General features: G+C 45.0%; 1 protein-coding gene across 1 annotated transcript in view; it reads left to right on the forward strand.

Moving 5' to 3' along the window:
* Positions 1-6,855: 6,855 nt before the first annotated feature.
* The window catches only part of erfl3 (Ets2 repressor factor like 3), a 94,507-nt gene continuing 78,862 nt past the window's right edge, over positions 6,856-22,500 (forward strand). Inside the window, 1 exon segment of the mRNA XM_079503495.1 lies at positions 6,856-7,630. Within this exon segment, the coding sequence (XP_079359621.1) occupies positions 7,609-7,630 (22 nt within the window). The 5' untranslated portion in view covers positions 6,856-7,608.

Raw genomic sequence — 22,500 nt, forward strand, 5'->3', positions numbered from 1 at the left:
AGGAGCCCTTTTCAAGGCGTCAAACCCAGTACCACACGGTCCCTGAAGGGCCCCTGAGAGCCAAGGGCCCCTGGGCCACGGCCCCACTGGCCCAATGGCTAATTTGTCCCTGGGCTTCAGACAAAATGCTAGTGGTGCACATGCAAAGTCCGGATTTTAAGGAGAGGATGCAATCAAAAACACTAATATTAATATTAAAATTGTGATGTAAATACTTTTGAGTAACTAGTCCAACACTGATGAGGTACACGCAGCGAAGCGTTGCTGTGACATTCTCCGTAGACTGTGCTCATCTTACACAATTAAAATGAACAGACAAATAAAAAGATCGTGTGGCATTTTAACCGAATGAGGGTGAAGAAATGTAATTTTCTGAAGAGTCCACCAACCTTGAGGCTCGTGGAGCACAAATGGATCTCGTAAAAAAATGTAGCGAAAACAGAAAAACTATAAGTGAAGAACGGACGATAGAGGGAGGACGGGTGGGTGAGACACGACGAAGTAAACGTGGGACGGGGGAGGTGGGTGTGCCAAGGTAGGCACAAAGACAGAGAGGTGGATGTAGGAGGGAGAGAAAGACACACAGTGACTGGGAGAGAGGGAGGGAGACGGGGGGAGAGAGAGGGAGACCAGGGGAACTGGATAGTGTCAGCAGAGGAGGTGGGAGAGAAGGGGGAGTGAAGCACTGTGTTTATCAGTGTTCAGAATGTACTGTGCCGTGGATTTGTCTGTAAATGTCATCCCCTCTGCTTGGGTTACAATAGACTGAGTGCTCACATGTGCACACATGGCTCTCACACGTACGCGCACACACAAATGTGTGTGCGGAAAATGCTTGCCTGCATGTGACAAGATGCTATTTGTCCACGCTGTACTTAATCACTGAATCACTCAACCATCAGTTGTATACCTCTCCTCTTTCAGTATGTTTCCAACACCTCTTCCTCTCTTTGAGTTTTTGTCTCCCCTGCACTCTCATCTCTCCAGCGGTTTCTTCTCTCTATAGCCTGGCGCAGGGGAGGCACACCAGAGCTCTCAACTCTACAAGAAACACAGAGCAGCTGACAGGAGGATGCAGACAAGTTGAAGATGAGCACTAAACCAGAAAGAATGTGGAAAGACATGGGAGCAGGGTCCTGCACGTTTCCACATTGTAAATCACTTAGTGTATAGTATATGGTTTGTGTCATTATTCAATACAGGCGCTATATTATAGCACTTAGGGGTTCAGTGTTTTGCTCAAGGACACTTCGACAGAATGCCTGGAGGAGCTGAGAATTAGTAATGGGAGATTAATCGGCAAACACATCGGTATCGGCTGGTATTGGCCTTAAACCAATTAATCAGTATCGGTAAAATAATATATCGGATTTAGCAGATATTTAATTTTATTATAATTATGCTGAAAAATACATTTAAAAAGCCTGAAAAGGCCTTTTGTGATGATAAAGGATGCAAATGATATCAGTGTTTTCTGGGGAAGCTTTCAAAAGAGTCAATAGTTGGAACATTTAAAAAATAAATACTACATTCAAGCTGTTTATGTTGGGATATGAGCCAACTTTTCAATAACCCTGTTTTGGAATAAAGAGGCATGCACTGCTTCAGTTCAGCCTTTTTTCAGAACGGGCAAAATAATTATATATTTTTAATACAGAATGAGATCATATCGGCATCGGTTATCGGCCATAATAGCAATTAATTATATTGGATATTGATATCGGCCAAATTGTCTCATCGGTACATCCTTACTGAGAATGGAAGCAGAGTTAAACCTTATGATTCCTAGGTGCTCGCTCTACCTCCTGAGCCTCTGCCTCTCCTGATCCTCATAGCAGCCAGATTGCCTGTACACACAGTAATGCATTTTGTATTTATTACATTCGTGAGCATCTCAAAGTGATACAATGAGCAAATCTGCAAATGCATAAAAATAAAAACCACACCACTAAAAACATCTAAGAAACGGGAACAAAACATTTAAAACATGAGGGCATAGTTATAAATTGACTTTGTTAAAAAGGTAAGTCTTTAAAAGAGTCAACCGACTGTGGTGCTCTCCGTTAAATATGACAAAATAAAGAATATAAAGTTAATTAAACTAAATGGTTAAAGAAGAAATGTGCCTCCAGTGAGGAAGGGCTGGATGATTACAGTGACAAATGGCCTACATTTGTCTCAGTTTGGAATTCAGCCGTGAGAAAAATCTGGGCTGGTCGTCCTGTTCTGTTTTTCCTGCCTGCCAGAGAGGACAGGACAGGACGGCGCTCGGTGCTTCCTGGACATCGGAGATTCGGCACCCCTAGACAGACAGAGGCGCTCGATGTCTCTCTCGCTCTCCGATTCTTATCAGGCAGACCAGACTCGGTTTCCTGAAGAGGCCAGAGAATGGGTCAGCAGAGGGGAGGGAGGGAGAGAGGCCGAGTGAGAGATCCTGTTAGTAAATCACACTGCTTGTTGTCAGGGGACTTTGTTTACTTGTTTTACGGCCACTGACTTATCCTGTTGACAAGGCTAGGCAGTGGTGTGTCTGTTGCTTTACAAACTACGCACATGCACGTTTAGTTTGTTCATGCTCACAGAAAGACAAAGACATGCATATGCACCCAGCCACCCACACACTCAAACAGGGCACATTGAAAGAATCAAAACACGCACGCACGCACGCACACACACACACACACCCCACCATGCCCTTGCACCATAAACAGGTGTGGGTGTAAAAGTGGGCACCGGAGGAGATACACTTCATCAGTCATGTGTGTTGAGATACACACACTCACTCACATGCACTTATTGACAACGTGACAGTTCCATATCAGCAGCACACATAAGGAAGCAGCTTGTCACACAGCTTGTGTTCTTATATAGGACATAAAAAACACTGCTCCTCACCAATACAAACAATATATACTGTAGCCTATATATATATATATTAGCATTCATACATTCATGCATGTGATCTATGATCAATAAAGATCATAGATATCGTGTGTGTGTGTGTGTGTGTGTGTGTGTGTGTGTGTGTGTGTGTGTGTGTGTGTGTGTGTGTGTGTGTGTGTGTGTGTGTGTGTGTTGGGTTTTACGCTTGATGAGAGAGGCAGACGAACAGGATGTATAGGTTCGTAGGCTATATGCAAATGAGTGCATACTCATTTGTGAATAATACAATACTGCGATCTTTCTCTGCTCTCATTTTTCAAATCAATAAAGATGTTTTATCTCTGAATTTGGTCTGGTCTCAGGCAGACTTCTTTCAACTACCCAGAGTAGCTACAGTATATAGACTAGACAAAGATCGTAACCCCGAAGGCAAATCGTGTTAATTTATGACCATTTATGAAGTTTTCGCTGAATCCAAATCTGCTGTATATGCCCAGCTCAGAAAGGAGTGCTGGTGCCTCAAAATGGGCAATTGAAAGATGGTGGCCACCACTAAATATTTAAAAATATATCTTTTTGACTAAATAAGGTATATAAACTTGATTGAATTAACCATTTTTTTCATACATGGGGAGTCCAAGGCCATGTTCTGATTTGAGTTTCAGTAAAAGCATATCATACAGTAGGTCAAACATTTTGGAGGAAGAGAGAGCGAGGAAGTGCGTATGTGCGTGCGTGCGTGCATCCGTGCGTGCGTACTGGCCACAATGAGACAGCGTTCACACTGGCTGTATACGCTCCTTACTGCACGGGGGGGGGGGGGGGATTTACTCCTCACTTTGCCACATAAACTTGCTCCATGAAAGTTTGAGAAAATGTCATATGACAACAGTGAAAAGTTAATCTATGTAAGGAAACTGCAATACATGAAGTGGTGTGGTGGAGGATTCATCTTGCTGTTAGTAAGATACTAAGATCCATAAAAAATATCACCTGCTAACACTCCACAAGTATTGACAGCTTCGACCTGCAAGTGAGAAATTCAAAGTGGGCATGTTGAGGCAAGTAATGTAATAAAAAGTAAAGATCACCCCAATGTATATGAGGTTCTGTGCGTGCGTGCGTACACACACACACACACATTAGTGTTTGCTCAGTGCATGTAGGCTATGTATGTTGTATTGTTGTTAGATTGGTGAGTCGTGAAGGAGCTCGTTGCAGGCCATGGCCTATGGAGGGCTGCATAATGGCCAAGTTTTTTGGGGGATCCTCAGCCAAAAAGGTTGAGAACCATTGCCTTATGGGCCTGTTAGAGAGGATCATATTGGGAAGACTGGAGCCCAGGACATCATGGGTTGTTCACCTTTCCACTCTTGCTGTTAAAAAGCTCCAGATAAAAAATCTTTTACAATAAGCAAAGATGACCCCTATCCCCACCACACTCTACTACACCATCCCTGCCTATATAGACACACAGTATACATGGTAGGTTCTGACATCTCTACAGTGAACTACATACCCTCTCCAGGCCCATAAGGGGCTGTATCTCTCTGTATCCACACCGAGAAGCCCATCTTCCCCACACACCTGATGGCCCAGCTCAGTCCCCGAGTCTGGACTCTGGAGCTTTTCAAATCCATATAGAGTGGAGATGGAGAGTAGACAGCCCAGGACTTCTTGGACTTCCATCCCCTGTGTTACCAACTTACTGCCACACCCACCCAGATCCCACTCTACACCTCAGGGGGGGGTACACCCCCACACCGACCCTTTCACTGACTTTCACACCAGCACCCAGCACCTCTCCTCTGAGGTATCAGGTAGGTGACTTTGACTCCTGAGGCATTTTACATTGTGGCGCAGTATCTCGTAGTATTTGAGAAATTGAAATAAACAAAAGCAACGTTTAATAGTTTTAACCTAATTTGACCCCAGCAGTGTTTCCCTATCGACATGTAGAAAGAGAATAAGACACAAAGCAGACTCTTTGTGTCTCCATAGGGAACTACTGCTGGTCATCAAAAAACATATCCATGAATTCAAGTCTTGATGGGTTTGGTTATCGATAGAAAAAAGTAATTTTCTGGGTGAACTATCCTTTGAATTTTCAAGTTTATATAATCCTGACTATAAATTTAAGTTTTCACCATATTTCAAGCAGTATCCTCAAATTTGATCTCAAATCAGAATATGCCATTGGATTCCCCATATAGGCCTATGGAGAAAAGCAATCTAACTTGTTTAATCAAAAAGATATGTTTTTGAATATATTTCAGTATAGTGGTGCTGGCCGCCATATTTAAATTCATTCATTTTGAGGCATTAGCACTCATTTTTTAGGTAGATCAACAGATTTGAATTCAACACCACTTAAATTAAATAAATAAATTAACAAATTTGCCTTTAGCACTTTAGATTGCTCACTCACTGTCAGTGTTCGATGTGCTATACAAAAAAAATCGCTGCTGCAGTGTCTGACAAAAATCAATAGCACTAAAACGTATACTGTTACAATCCACAGTATAGCGCCGTGCAGCATAATAGATTGCAAGTGACCTGAGCTTTATATAGGTTATAGATAGACCATATATGTATTATTAACGTGAACCCGTTAGCTATATGTCCTGTCTGATGATTGGAATAATCTTAGATCTATTTCATCCTTCAGTCGCTTTAGGACTTAATTCCCTTCAGATCTTGACTCACCTTGTGCCCTCCTTCTTCCCTCTGTTGTTTAACAGCTGGTGGGTGGAAGAGGGTGAGCAAGCTATAATCTGTGTACATGTATAGCAGCCTATATGTAATGTATCTAGACTGTATATTATCTGTATCTGTGTACTGTATGCCTATGTATGTTTCTATGTATCTTGTTCGTGTTTTATGGGTCCCCCTTGCATATCAAGGCGCTATATTCCTTCAATACAAATCTGAAAACTGTTTCTGACGCTGACACACTTTGTTTCAACTTTCAGCGACCGCCCTCAGCCCAATTCTAAAAGGATGCAATTATCACGATTTGATCCCTTGCTAGAAAAGGGATCATTAGAGAAAGTACCCGTGAATGATTGACGCAAAAGGACGAGATGAATGATGATCATGATGCCGAGCCGAGGAGCTCTCGCGCCTCTCTCCTCTCGAATCGTAGGACGCGGATATGATGTCACCATGCACGACCACGGTAGCTGTGGCGGTCTCCAGGGCAACTCGTGCTGCAGTGACGCCAGGCTCGTGCATGGGCAGTGCGTAGGGTACTTTGTTGCCTTTAACACGTCAGTAGTTCAACATGTACCAAGCAGACACACATTTGAAAAGTGCTTACATGTAATTTGCCCGTACGATTGTGATAGTGAAAAAAACAATATAAATGATCTTTTCATGATGTTCTGCAAGAGCATGTGTATTCAGGCTTCTTGGTGTCAGGAACTCACAAAATATATTTTTGCTTGTTAAACTAACTTGCTATCAAATTCAATCTAATGGAGAGAGTCTGACTGACTCTAATATTAAAATCTGAATCCCCCCACCCTTTCCCCCTCACTGTATATGTTTTATTTTCCCTTTTTACCTAATTTATAATGATTTTGGCTATATAGAAGTGTTTATTTGTATGTCTCTAAATGTTTGTGTTTGATGAACAAGGTGGACCCTCTTGTAAACAAGTGTAGTGCTTTATTGGGTCGTCCACTCACAGTTAACAGTTTATGTATTGAGTTGTGCTTGAAATGTACTGTACTTCTGCAAACTGTTAATAAATACTTCAATCAATCAATCAATCAATCAATCAATCAATCAATCAATCAATGCCTGCCTGGCCGCAACAATAATCACGACAAAAATGACACGGACGGTGCGTGGCGGTGAGTGGGCGTGACCAGCCCCGTCAGCCAGCCCCCGCCTCCTCCTCCGTGTGGGCGGGGCGCCGTGCTGGAGTGGAGAGAGCGAGAGAAACACGACACCCCGCGAGCTCTGAGAGACGCGCGGCCACGGGGGGAGGAGAGATATTACAGCTACTGAGTGAGTGTGTGAGTGGAGGAATAAAAAAAAAAGTCCGTAAAGAAAGAGAGAGAGAGTGTAGCTTATCGGAGCCGTGATTCTATCAAAGAAGTGAGCTTTTTTCATGGCCGCGACATGTCAAACAAACAACGATGAAGATGCGGTTGAGACGGAGTAAACGGCGACAGGACACTAGTTAGCGAAAGTACTTTGTAAACACGCACGGAGAGTGGGAGAGAGACGGCGAGAGATTGAAAGAGCGAGACTACTAGTAGAGAGAGAGAGAAGGGGGGGCTACGGCGGCTCGCTCGACTCGAGTCGGGACGTTTGGCCGTTTTCCTCCGCTCGCTTTGCTGTGCAACTTGAGCTCGTTCAACGGTCGCTCGGCTCCGGGAGGACCGTAGTTAGTAGAGGCGTTTATTCACTACTCCTCCCCCGGTGGAAGCAGCGCGTCGCTCGGCCGCGGCTCTCCTGTCCTCCCCGCCGCCGGTGGTTGAGAGATAAAAGTTCATCGAGCGGCACAAAAGTTAGTTTCTCCCCCAAGTTTCCCCTCTCTCCCCCCGCACCACCACCACCTCCTCCCCCAGACTGTGAACCCGGAGGAACGAACGGCGGAGAGACTTTTCGTTTCCACCACCAACCAGTGACTTGTGGAATTCACCCAAACGTTAGCTCCGCGGCTAACAGTCCGCTCGCTGCTGCTTCTTCTTGGGACACTTTTCAGAAAGCACAATGAAAACACCGGGAGATTCCGGTAAGTCTGGTCCAACATCGTTATCCACTATCGTCTTTGTTTTTTTTCTTTTATTTTTAAATCATGCTTGTTGTTGCTATTGTTGTCAGTTTATAACAAACGTGTTCTAACTTTGGTCATTAGCAACCCACACGCACTGTAGTAGTTCACCATTTCACCAACATCGTGACAACATGGACAACTATTGGAAAGTCTCTGGACCTTTTTCTTTCCTCCCTTTTCCGTCAGCGTGGGTGCCGTGGACCGTGGCGAGATGATGATATTATGAAACGATACTAGCATGAGATATGAAATGAGAATATGAAACGCGTTCAATAGATACTTCACTGCTGAAGAGGAAGTGGTTACTAGTTATTGTACAGTTGTTACAGTGTGTGTCATTGTTGCATCCCGTGGAAGGCAACAACAACCAACAATGTACTATTTCACCTTTCAAGAGAATCCTAGAAGCACTATGCCTGCTGCTGTGTGTGTGTGTGTGGGAGAGAAAGAGAGCGTGAGAAAGAGACGGACATGTTGGTACTTGAAGTGGAGTTTTGCCTCCTCACTTCTTGCGGTGATTGGAGGATCAGTTCAGGTAACACATAGGTGTTTACCTACATTTTGTCAGGTATATAGATAGGCCTGCCTGTCAGCCCAACTGAGCTGAGGCGACGGGGAGGGGAGGAGGGGGGTATGGGGGCTTTCCACTTGTCAGCTGAGCTGTGTGTAATTCCTGAAATGCTTGCATAAAGTTCGTTCCTGCTGCCTCTTTTCCTTGAAGGCCGTGCGCGTCTATTCAGAAACGAGGAAGTGGCGAAGTTTATGCCAATTATGCATTTTATTATTTCGGCGGCACAGTAACACAACTGTCTCGATTTACGGCGTGTTAGTGCTTTTAGGCTCACGAGTGAGTGACGCACGCAAGTGCCTGCGTCATATTAAGATTTTTCTCTGTGCGCGGAATGAGAATTCATTTTTATTTCGTTTTTTTCTTTTTTTCCTACGGGAACAGTCAGTGAGTGTGATGTCTTCTTTTCTAAAGCATGGGTTGGTAAGAATACATTTGGCCGGCGTGGGGCCATGTGTGTGTGTGTGTGTGTGTGTGAGGCAGGCTGGCTGACAACTGTGTGTGGGACCCTTCCCACTCCTCCTGGCCCGGGCCCGCTCCCCTCCCCCATTCCTATCCCCTCCTGACTCCCGCTGCTGCACCCAGCCTCACGCCCCCCGCCCCTCAACCGCATTCCTACACACCCCCTCCCTGGAGCAGCCGACAGGCAGCCCTGACATCACACACATCCCACCACAAGTGGCCCTTTTACTAAGCTGTGTGTGTGTGTGGGGTGCATATTTGTGACTTGTGAGCTGTTCTGGGAATGTACTCAAATTGATTGGGCCTAGGCCAAAGGTTAGTAGTGTGTGTCATTACTAGTGCTCAAGTGAGTGCTTCTGTGATTATGTTATGTATTACTTGCCCGCACCACCACCACAGCCGCCGCCACCAGTCCTCGTTCGCCCGTTTAAGTTTGTTGACAAACAACGGCTATCCTTTCACATCGCCGGGGCGCATTACCAAACAGTTAATCAGATCTCATAATGGAGCCTTTAAATAGTTTAATTATTGAACTGTCTAATCCACCGACATTGTCTTGATCTCCCCTCCTGCTGTCGCGCCCGGATACGCAATCAGAGCACCAGCATTAACCCTTTACCCTGTGTGGTCCCACTCGTTAAGACGTGGGGGCACATTTGCAGGATGGTGATAGATATAAATAGTGCGGGTTGTATCTGTAGGATAAAAATGTAATCATCCTCTCCCCTCATAGGAGGATTATGTCCTACACCGTAAGCTGCTTCATCTCTTGAGGGCACTACCTCCGTTCTCCCCAATCGTTCCATGCTTATCCCCACCTCCTGTGCTTGCTACTTTTCCATGGTCACTTCATTAGGCCGTATTGACGATAGGATTTGTGCCAGGGAGAAGTGATCTGATGAAGTAGGAAACGGATTGAAGGACTGCTGCATCTGTGTTGTGAGCTTCTGAGAGACTTTATTGTAAACGGAAATGTCATGGGATCAAACCCCATTCGCCACACCACCAGACTGTTTGTCCAGTCCATCAAACAGCCATGTGTCCAGCCAAAGTGCAGCTCCCCGCTCATTTTAAGATGCACCAGATAACAGATTTACAGGATGTAAATGTTTAGTTATGTGCTTTGCATACAGCAACAAACGTCACTTTTAGTACCTACAGTGCTGTTTACACAGTCGTTAATCCAGCCCTGGGAATCAGTGAAGTTTCTAACTGCATTCCAACAGGTTGCATTTGTCAGCTGATGTATTGGAGCCTGCCAAGTGCCAGAATTTTGGGGCCTTTGCCGATTTTGTCCCCCTATCAATCAAATAAGAAATAAACGCAACTAACTTTTTGATCTAATATACAAAAAGTCTGAGTATAAACTTAAATTATACAATGAAAGAGCACACACACACAGTTTAAATTTGCCCAAAATAGGGAGGCCAGGATGAAAGTGGTACATTTTGGCTGCATAATTACCAATGCATTCAGTGTTCTAGTCATGAGTCATGTCAGTTCTCAATTATAGCGGCAGAGCCAAATGTAAATGTCCACATCCAGGGAAGTTTCTATTATATTCTATGTGATTGGCAGTTATCTCCTCCCCTATCGTTCTACAGGCCTATATCCTGTCCTGGGAGGCTCAAAGGTTGTGCTAATAATTGATTGGAATAGGCTCTAACGATAAGGACGGCCACAAACACGCACACACACGTAAAAGGCTAATTAGCCTCTCTCCAATATCTGTCATTTCACCTCCTTTTGTCTTCCTCGCTCATTTCCAACTCTTCCATGATCCCTCTTTAGGACTTTCCTTCTTTCTTTCCGTGCCATCTCTCTCTCCCCCTTCTCTCGCGTTCCCTCTCTCTGATGGGATAAGGACCGGTGTGTGTCTTTGTGTGATGGAAGTGGCTGGTGGGATCCCTAGCTTTGGAGTGCCCATTGTGTGTGTATTTGTGTGTATGGAGTAGACGGGGACAATGGTGGGAGTGGGGCAGGCTGTGGGGGCCAATTGTGCGAGGACTTGTGGGGCCAGGGACCTCTCATTGTACTCATAATGGAGCAGAGCGGCTCATAGTTTTTGGTGGAGCTTTTTGACAAGTGACGAGACCGCACTCCTGCATGCGTGTGAGACATTTTGTATGTGTGAGAGAGAGAGAGAGAGAGGGAGGGAGGAAACGTGACACATCCCAGCCTGACCATGATTCTTCCCTCTCATGTTTGTTCATCAATATCCATTAAGTCTCAGAGTTCATTAAAGATTTAGATCTAACATACTGTTTTAACCCATTTAGACCTGAGGCCGATTCTTTAAAAAATGTTATTTTGGCAGTTTTCTGAAAAACCTATGTTTCTATGTCAGTGGTTCTCAACCTTTTCCATGTCAAGGACCCCTGGAATTATCTGTATTTGGCCGCGACCCCCATCTGAAAATATGTTGTTCCAGGCACCCCCCAGAAGCTGTTCCAGGCACCCCCCAGAAGCAAAGATTTGAGTTAAAATCGTTCGCTGTGAAAGAATATATATTCAACTGTTGCTTATGTCATTTATTTTTGCAGCAATTTGATTCTCAAATTTGACTAGTCTAAATGAAAGGAAAAAAAGCTCACTAAAATCTGCAGACATACTGTATCTTTGTATGTTTAAAAAAAATATATATTTTAGGCATTTGTAGTGTACATTTTGTTAGTAGGGACTTAGAGGTGGATTAGAACCCAGAACATTGTAACACGGTGTAGTCCCATGCGGTTTGTTCACTAATGACTGATTCGCTACATCTGTGTATTCTAATATGAGCCGGTTTCCTGATTTCCCCATTCCATACGAGATTGATGTGTCATAGAGCAGTTTTACTTGTTAGCGCGCGCGCACACACACACACACACACACACACACACACACACACACACACACACACACTCGCGCACAGCCACAGCCTTTATGGTGTGACAGAATGGCTAATTTTAGGACTGAAAGGAAAAGTATCACAATTTCAGTCAGTTTGTGTGTGACTACATGCATGTGCTTCAATCTCAATGTGGCAATGATAAGCCCAGCGATAGCCTTATCTATGAAAACTCCCTGCTAACAGTGCTGACCGCAGCAAAACTATTGCCTCCCATTATTCCCTAATACAGATCTACTGCCTGCATAGGGCAGGGCAGGACATACACCTAGGTAGGGCAGCCAGAACCAGCACTACAGTTGGTGATTAATGTAGTTATGGTTTATTTACACTTTATTTTTATTGTCTGACATAAAGCAAATTACCATACAGGATTTACACCAGGGGTGTCCAAACCTTTTTCAAAGGGGGCCATATTAGAAAATATTAACACCCAAGGGCCAACTACATAATTTAGCTATCGGATTTAAACTATTCTATTTAACCATCATCATGATCAATATTTAATATCAATGGTCTTTTGTCAGGTGTGTGCTGTGAACAATAAGTGTATCTCAGCCTTTTTTTCAGCCTTATGTCACAATACCAAATGTAACCATGAAGCAAGGTAAAACACTAGCGGTCCGGGCATCTAGGCTGCTAAATCAGCCTGACGGCGTGTTGCGCGTTCGACTCCCGATGACCGTTGCCGCGTGTCACCCCCCCCCCCCATCTCTCTCCCCATTTCCTATCAGTCACCATACTGTACACTATCAAATAACGCAGAAAAAGCAAAAAAAAAAAAAAAACACTGACAAATTATACACTGGGAAATGCCCAGGTTAAAACACTTTAATGTACTGTTGGGCAGGCCGGGCCGTTCATAATACAATTCAGGTATGACGCTGAGGGCCGTATAAAATTCCCCCCAGGGCTGCATTTGGCCCGCGGGCCGCACTTTGGACACAGCTGATTTACACATTTGACCAGAATGCTAACACACACACACACACACACACACACCGTATATTATGAATGTGTGTGTTGTGTTTATATAACAGCTGACAAATACAAATGTTATGATCTTTAATGTCCATGACCCACTTGGCCATGTCTAAACATTTGAGTTTTAATCTGGTCGTCTGTCGTGCAGAACTGCAGATAAGTTGACAAATGACTTTGTCAACTTCTCTTATGAAAGAAAAGCAGAGAGTGTGCGTATGGGGTCTTCTTTAGTTGTGGAAATGTCTGTATTTAGTCAGGAATGTGACCAAGGGGAACAATGCGCCCAGCCACTCGACACTAATGGAGCTCCCCACTATTAGTAGGCCTTTTGCCTGTGTGCCCTTGGCCTAGACGAGAGAGAGACCACAGGAGGAAGGAAGAGAGAGAGCGAGACAAGGCCCCCGTACCCTTGACCGCTCGGCTGCCTCTGACCACTGGACAGTAGCGCAGGCAGCCCATTAACCCCCCCCCCCCCCCACACACACACACACACCAAACACTCTCTCTCTTCAGGCATAATAGACACTAACTTTTACATAAACGTTTACACACAAATACACATTTACATGTGTGCAATGACTAACCACATATACCACACACTTCCACACAGTGTTTCTCTGTCACGCACGCATGCACATATGCAAAGCCACACACACAAGCACATCAAGACCAGATCTGGCCATATGGATTATGTGGTTCTCAAACAGCCTGTTTGATCAGCTGCACGGTTGGGTGGTAGAAAACCAAAGATCTCCATTTAAAATGCACGTTTTACGCTGATAACACAACAGGCAGAACTAAATGTGTCCTCAGGCCTGTATGTGTTGTGTTGGGGGGGGGGGGGTGTTCTGGTCCTACAGCTTTCCTGTGGTCCCATTAGTTTTAGCCGCAGTCTGACCCCTCCACTATTGACAGTATTGGCTATCGAGACCATAATGCTTAATTTACGCAGCAGCGAACATTATAACGCGTGGCCGTCGCCTCTGCAAGACACTGAGCTTGCAGATCCGATATATTTGGCGTACGATGAAGTTCTAATGGGCTTAATGCGGGTATAGAGCTACTCTTATGTGTGGGAATGGGGTGCACTGTTGAACCACTTCCAGCTGAGAAATGGTAACACACCATACACACACACACGCACAAACCCCACCGCATACATCATGACATGTATGTATGTATGTATGCGTGCGCACATGCATGCACGCTCACACTGCTGCTTTTTATTGGAATTCCTGGACCTCCCACATTCCTGCTCCGAACGCTAATAGTTGCCGTCTGTGGCGTATTACTTTAGTGGCTGTTGTGTTTTTTTTCCCCCTCTGCTATCTCAGCGAGCTTCCCCTCACTGCACTACACCCTGGACCACTAAGCACACACGCGCGCGCACGCATGCACGCATGCCCGCGGGCACACACACTTATTGTGGAAAAGATGTACAGCACATACAGAACTCCCCCCCCCCCCCCCCCCCTCCACAAAAATGACTAAATTAGGCACCATTATATTCGTTTGATGACAATCCTCAACTTAACCCATTTTGACCTGAGATCAGATTCTAAAAATGTCTTCTACATCCTGACAGTTTTCTAAAAAAGCTATGTTTCTATGTCAGTGGTTCTTCGATTGTTCAAAAATAGCAGACCTACAAGCTCGTAGCGCGCCACTCAGTGGCGCGCTATGAGCTTGTAGATCTGCTATTTTTTAATAGCTAAAGCATAACATAATGCTAACACCAAAAGGCGTTCCCGCCCAAAATGGGTTAAAAGAGGTTTTGTGAATTGCCATGTCCGTGAAAGCAATCTGTCAAACCTGTGAATCGATTGACATTATCTCATCTAATCATTATACCATCATAATACTGTATGAGGACGGACGCGTTATACAGTATTCCCTAGAAAGGTTGTTTAACCTGTTTAACTATAAAAAGACTATACCCGCACATTAAAAATGTATTCCTAATACATTTCATGTCCATAATCTGAATAGCCTTCCTCTTTTTGTAGTTAAAAAAAATGATATGCGCTTCTGTTCACACACACACACACACACACACACACACACACACACACACACACACACACACACACACACACACACACACACAGTTTCTCATTTCAGATGTGTATTTAGGCTGAGTTGGAAACACGGCAGGGCGTGGTGGTGTGCATAGATTGACCTGCACTATTCTGCAGCCTTGTGTGTGTGTGTGTTTGTGTGTGTGTATATTGTAATTGAATACAGGGAGTTTACAGAGCAGCATTGTTGCTGTGGAGACCCAATATGAGGCGTAGAAAGACATGTTTTTGTAAAGCAATATCAAGCCAGAGGTGTTTGCGTGTGTCTGAGAGAATCTCAGGTAGAGAATGCTCTGAATCCGAGGACAGAACGTGTCACGTATTGGGTGAACAAATTAACTTGTGTGTGTACTGTATTTGTTCATGAGGGGGGAAAAAGTGTCTATTGGGTAGTACTCGATAAGTGTGTGTGTGTGTGTGTGTGTGTGTGTGTGTGTGTGTGTGTGTGTCTGTGTGTGTGTGTGCGCCCGGCGTCCATGCATGAGGGGGGTGTACGTATCACACAGGTCCTTGGTGTGCTCTGTGGCGGCGCCACTGAAACCGATCTGAACCTGACGCCACACACACACACACACAGACACACACACACACACACACACACACACACACACACACACACACACACACACAGAGCCACACGCACGCACGGACACATACACACACAGACAGTCAGACAGACAGACGGAGCGGCCTGACACACCTGTGGATATCAGGTAGCCTGTGTCTCTATCCCTTGTGATCTTCCCAGATCAGAGTTATTATTTCGGATCCTTCCAAAGCACAATGAGCTGTCCTCGGGCTCAGAGACTCTCCTCCTCCTCCTCCCAGTCACTGTTATTAGCGAGCTGAGCTGGCAGGGCATGGGACGGCTCTGACTCACCACCACCAGGACCATCGGGACACGGAGAGAAAGAGAGGGAGCTGCCTTAGTCCTGTTTCCCCCTTACCAGGGTGACATCACTCTCACACCACCACTAGCCGCCCGCAGCACCTGGACTGGACACTGTCTGAGACACACGCGCACACACACACGCACACGCACTGCACGATTGCACACGCTCACTTGTGTGAAGTACATTTTCTCATGTACCGTACTTAAATGCTACAAATATCAAGCATTATTCAAATATCAGCACTGTTTCCCCAAATGGGGTGAAATTCAAAGCAGGTGATATGCATATGTTTGCATGCCATGTACACATGCATTTATACACTGGGTGTGTGTGTGTGAGTGTGAGAGCCAGGGTTGCGGTGTTACTGACTCTGGGAAGCAGTGGAGCTCCTAACCTCTGTCTCACCCCCCTGTAAGCCCAACAGAAAGAAAGACGGCAATGTTGGAATACTTTCTCTGGCTATTTTTGTCTGGGAATCCGCCTCTACGCCGGACCCAGAGAGCAGGGAAGGGACGTGTGTGTGGGAGGGGGGGGGGTTTATCTAATCTAATTTCAGAGGATGGGAAGTCACCAAAAGAACTACTGTGCCACTCGCATACTGGTGATATACTTGGCGTGTGTGTGTGTGTGTGTGTGTGTGGTCGGCTGTCCGTGCAGTATTGAAATGCCGTCTGGCGCCACCTTAACTCTTTGAGCGTTTCAAGGATTTCTATATAGTTTGTAGACTTCTCTATGGCCAGAATGGCGTTTTTGAATGATTTATTGAAAATTCTCTGTTGTGAATGTGTGACAACGAAAGACCTTCAGAGAAAGCTTGACTTGTCTGCTTCCAGGAAAAAAATGAACTGAGTTGATAAAATGTTTAGTTCTTGTGTTGGAAGCCATTTAAAAGAGCCTGCATTTACACTGTTTCTGTTTCTAGGACAACCAAAAAAAGTTATGCCCGGTTGAAGTTTTATTTTCTAAATAACTTTTTTTCTGCTGGGCATACATAGCCATGCAATATCTCATTTTAAAGGGTGAGTTGTCTAGTTCAATTAAAATAAAATAAAAAGTTTCTCACATGTACCACTGTAGATATTTTGCCATCTATAAATAGCATGGTCAGTCATGATCAATCTGACCTATCCAGCTAAAAGTCCCCATAGCTATGAAATTGGAACATCATATAAACTCAATTCTTTTTTGGGGTAAAATTAGACATTCTAACGCACATTTTGATATATACCATGTTTACATAGTCTTACCAGTACCTTGTCTATTCATGCATGTATCTCAAAAACCTGTTATGAAGAAACACAGTTTTGATAAAAAACACATCCAAGGACATTGTTTTGATATGACTTGGTGCCCATGATATGTATCAAAATATAGACTTGAATGTATACTGTATTATAAAAAAGAAATTGAGTTATTACCATCTACCGTTACAGAGTAAATCACAGTTGAAACTTGCTTAGTCATATACAATAAACCTCACAATAGTGAACAAAATAGTCATGACAGGTCTAACTCATTGTAAAAGCGTCTTTTATTTTTTACGACTACTAACATAATAAAATGATAAATATTACAGAAAATAAATAGGCCTACATACAAAACAGTTACTCCTCCCCTAGCTCTGATCCATAGCTCTAAATGCGCATTTAGAGCTATGGATCAGAGCTACTCCTCCCAAATGTCCCCAAACCCAGTCCTTGACGGTGTGTGTGTGTGAGTTAACCTGCTGCCCCATCTGGCGGAGTCAGGTTATGTGTGAGTAGGCTAAATAAAAAAAACACCCAAAAACTGCCCCCCCTGAAATGAATGAATGAATGAATCCGGTTCAGTGTCGGAGAACGCCATCGCAGTCTTGACTCTTCATCCTCCTCCTCCTCCTCCTCCTCCTCATCTGATGCCAGTTCTAAATATATAAAAAGAAATAAACATTTTAGCTGTAGTCAGTGCACGCTACTATTACATGGCGTTTTACCCGGCTGCTGGCGATCAATGATTTTATTGTGCAGTGTCTTTGTGGGCCGAGTCGTGGCATGACAAATACAAATAGATGCTTGTATAAGTAGTATCACGATAAAATAATATGGCAACGTTAGAATGAAACACCAATGAGTGATCGGTGGTAATGTAGCTAGCTGCCCAGGGTATATCCAGCACCATTGCGTCGCAATCATCCAGCAACATTGGTACTGGCTATTGCCCGGGCTTGTGGCCCGGCCAATAGCCAGTACCATTTGTGCAGTGTTTGTTAGCAACTACTACTAGCCAACAGCCAGTGGAATGTGGTGACGTGATGGTGCTGGATATACGCTGGGCAGCTACATTACACGCGATCACTCATTGGTGGTGTCATTCTAACGTCGCCATATTATTTTATCGTGATACTAATTATACAAACATCTATTTGTATGCCACGATTCGGCCCACAAAGACACAGTACAATACATTCATTTGATCAGATGTTTTTGTTAGCTACGTCGATCACCTATAGTACCGACCCTTGTTATATATTCTCCGACTATGCATGTCACGATGACTAAACCAGTTAGATCTATCCATATATGGTTCTACCACATCTATCTGATATCAGCACTAGGTCGGCTCGGGCCAAATATAGGGATCGTCTTACTAGACATGTCATATTAGGGCATTTTCGAATACAATAAAATTACCTTTTAGCGAAGGCATCAGCCTTGGTGGTAACTCCGGTGGGGAGAAGAAAAAACATTGCACACGTGTAATCCGCGAGGGTGGATGTTGCAGCCCGGCCAACGGTCTGGGACTGGAGAATGCCACTGGACACGGATGGATCATTTTTCAGATTGTTTTTTTTGCGGCGACTGCAAACCTGGCTGAAAAACTCTTCCTCCAGTGCCCACCTCGGAGGAGTCAACCAACCCCCCCTGTTCACTGGGGGCTGGGCGTCAGTTTCCAATAGGAAAGCATACACGTGTGTCACGTGACACGGGAATTCTGGGAAATGTAGTTGATATTTATGCTCAATACTATATACAGAGGTGCGGACCGAATTAATATATTGGTATTAATAAAAAAAGAGAACTACGGAAAATCACGTACAGGGCAGAAAAGACTAATGCAAAACTCCACGTGTTTTCCAGTAGTAATCTGTCTAAGGGTTAAACTTTCTCTCTTTTTTTCTCTTCTTTTCCCCCCCCACCCCCTCTGTCCCTTGCTTCCTCGCTCTCCCTCTCTCCTTCCCTCGTCCTTAAGTTCCACCCCATGTATGGAATGCAGAATCACGTTGAAGAGAGTTTTCTTTTCTTTTTTTTATTCTCTTTGACCCAACTCCCCCCCCCCCCCCCATGTCTCTCTAACTCGCTCAAATGTCTTTACCCAGAGTCTCACTCATCCCATGTACAGACCTGTTCTGTGTGCGTCAGGATTCATTTTGAACTTTGAGCCAACTCTCTCTGTGTGTGTGTGTGTGTGTGTGTGTGTGTGTGTGTGTGTGTGTGTGTGTGTGTGTGTGTGTGTGTGTGTGTGTGTGTGTGTGTGTGTGTGTGTGTGTGTGTGTGTGTGTGTGTGTGTGTGTGTGTGTGTGTGTGTGTGTGTGTGTGTGTGTGTGTGTGTGTGTGTGTGTGTGTGTGTGTGTGTGTGTGTGTGTGTGTGTGTGTGTGTGTGTGTGTGTGTGTGTGTGTGTGTGTGTTTTTTGAGGAGAATATGTGTGGTTAAGTTGTGTGTGTGTCTAGGCAGGGATGAAGGTATGGCAACACCTTGTAAGGCGTGCGTGCGTGTGTGTGTGTGTGTGGCGTGCGCATGCTGGAACAGAATGTGCCGAGTGGGTTTTGTCACTGGAAAGAATGACTGCATGCCCCTGCTGAAAGATTCAACTCTCAGCTGCGTTTGGACAGCGTGGACTTCTGTATTTTGAATTTCATTAAACAAATGAGATGGAAACGCCGGCCTGCGTTTTGTCTTAACACATCACACAGACAGTGTGTGATGTCTTAACCCATTTTGGACATACAGCGTCTTAATTCTGCGCGAGAGACCGGGGTGTAGCCTACATGTGTGTTTAGGCTCACGTAGGACACCACTTTATCAACAGCCAAGATAGGGCCTCCTTGTTTGATAGGGTTCGCTGTGGTGAACTTTGAGTGTTCAGCTCTGTGTGTGTGTGTGTGTGTGTGTGTGTGTGTGTGTGTGTGTGTGTGTGTGTGTGTGTGTGTGTGTGTGTGTGTGTGTGTGTGTGTGTGTGTGTGTGTGTGTGTGTGTGTGTGTGTGTGTGTGTGTGTGTGTGTGTGTGTGTGTGTGTGTGTGTGTGTGTGTGTGTGTGTGTGTGTGTGTGTGTGTGTGTGTGTGTGTGTGTGTGTGTGTGTGTGTGTGTGTGTGTGTGTGTGTGTGTGTGTGTGTGTGTGTGTGTGTGTGTGTGTGTGTGTGTGTGTGTGTGTGTGTGTGTGTGTGTGTGAGTGAGATAAGTGGAAAGAGGACATCCTCTGTCTTTTATCAGCTGCAACTGGTTGATCTAATTTAGGCCTTCTGGACAGCCCCATACGTAAGCACTGTCCTTTGTGCCTTGTGTGTGCGCGTGTATGTGTGCTAGCCTTGTCCTTTGTGCCTGGGATCAGAGATTTAGAAACACTAAACCATGTACAGTTTTTTTGCCCTATTTGGGGAAATGATGGCTATCTTAAACATAAAAACAAATTACTTCAATACATTTCTACATAAAAATACAAGAAACAATCACACCAACATAAACTCATACACGCAACAAATCAAAATAACACCACAATAGAAATGACAATCTCTTGTTATTGATCCCCAATGTCCATCTATCTATCATACAGTCTTTGTCTCGAGGCACATTAGTCCTTGATCCTGCACATAGTAGAAAACATCCTCTCCAGGGTTACTCGGCTGACCTCCACTGGCCCTTTCAACTTTCTAGCTTTTCAGTTTTCACTATTTCACTATTTAGTTTACCAGTATTTAGCTACAGCTCGCATGCAAATTGCTCTTTTAGGTTGCATTTTAGCTTTTTAAGAGTGAAAATTGTTTATTTGGCCTGTCTCTCTCTCTGTATGCACCGTGCATGCTTGTGTGTGTGTGTGTGTGTGTGTGTCTCCACGCGCACATGCACATACTGTATCCCCACGGAGGGGGGGTGAAACCTTTTTAAGCATCGATTGACTCTTCCATCCTATCCCAGCCCTCCCAACCTTCATTTCTGTGTCACCAATCCATGAGCCAATACCCCAGTGGCGGCTCTGCTTTCCATTAGCCATCTCCTCTCTACCGCCTCTCCTGTCTGCCTCCCTCCCTCTATCCCCACCCCTCACCCCGGTTTGTCCTGTGCCCTCTTCTGTCTGTCCCAATCATGCAGTCTCTCTCCTCCTCCACTCACCTCTCTCTCTCTCTCTCTCCCTCCACTCACCTCTCTCTCTCTCTCTCTCTCTCTCTCTCCAGTCCAGTTTCCCTGCTGCCCACTACTCTTGTATACTTCGCTCTCTGCTTCCCCTTTCCCCCCGGGATCTACTCTCTCTCTCTCTCTCTCTCTCTCCCCCCCCCAGTCTCCACTCTCTGTCTGTACCCTCTCTCCTCGGTTCTTTCCGGGTTCTTTTGTCCGTCGGGCCACGGTGTCCGCTGACTCGCTGAGATGACCCAACTGTTGTCAAGCGACTGGCCAAGTAGACTGACCATAACCCTGACAGACATGTGATGATGATGATGACCCAATGATAAATGGAACACAGATGGAATAAAATCATCTGTATGTATCGCCATGTACTTACTGTTTGTGTTACCCCAGTTAATAATCGCATGATCAATGGCATACCAGCAACCTTTGGACAATTTATTACTTTATTACGACTCCCTCTGTGGTTGAAAATGTTGATATGTTGGCACTTGGCGGGAAGTCAAATGTCCCACACTCCCGCTGCTGCAATGAGACAAACATCAACCAATCCAGTGGCTGCGCCGGTCTCCCACATGCACCCATGACGACTCACAACTTAAACCAGACCGGCATCAAAGTGGCATCAAATGGACCTGTTCCTAAATGTACCCAGCTGACCCTATTATTATTCATTTGTATTCCAACACAATTCTGCCTTTCTGTTCGTCTCTTCTGCTGATGCTAAACGCTCATGCGTGTGTTTTTATATGAGAGAGAGAGAGAGAGAGTCCATGTGGCCAAGGGTTCCTTCCAGCCAGGATGCGTGATGTTGGACACGCGTGGATATCGTCTCTCACAGCAGGACAAACATCTGATTCTTTTTACTCGCTGGTCAATCCATCCATCCTCCTTATTAAATGTTCATAAGACTTCCTTCCTAAAGGATCCTGCTGCCCCCCCCCCCCTCCACAAACTTTACAGGTCTGTTTGTGTGTGTGTGTGTGCATTTGTCGTGTTACTTTTTTTTGGTGTGCATGATGTGCATGAAATAGATAGTGAGCGTGTATGTGCATGAAAGATTTTATGTGTGCATGTCTGTGCACGTGCATGTGTGTGTGTGTGTGTGTGTGTGTGTTGGCCTGAGAGAAACTGAATAATGCATACATCATTGGAAAGGTATTTATAGGAAAAGCAGCATGATTAAAGTTTAATGGCGAAGCCGGACCATCAGGCCCATAGCATATCTTCCTCTGGCTCAGAACACACACACGTGCACAGTAACACGCACACGCACACGCACACACACAGACACACTGCTGGCTGGAAGTGGGCTCATCTCATGACTTATTTGCCAGGGTGGGAGTTTGTCTATGAGCTGTAGCACTCTCCATGTACGGGTAGCGTCTCATCCTTTAACCTTTTAGCTCCCTGACCCGTATGTGTCCTCTGTGTTGATATGTCAGCCCACAGACCCACTGAACAACAAGCCACACTTTGACTCATAACCTTGTTATGAGATATAAGCCCAAGGGGAATGAAGCTACAGCATCGGCGTCTTTACCCACCGTTCTGGTCTGGGTTTTAGTTTTTTTTT

Source organism: Electrona antarctica, assembly GCF_951216825.1.
Source record: "Electrona antarctica genome assembly, chromosome: 6".
NCBI classification, from domain to species: domain Eukaryota; kingdom Metazoa; phylum Chordata; class Actinopteri; order Myctophiformes; family Myctophidae; genus Electrona; species Electrona antarctica.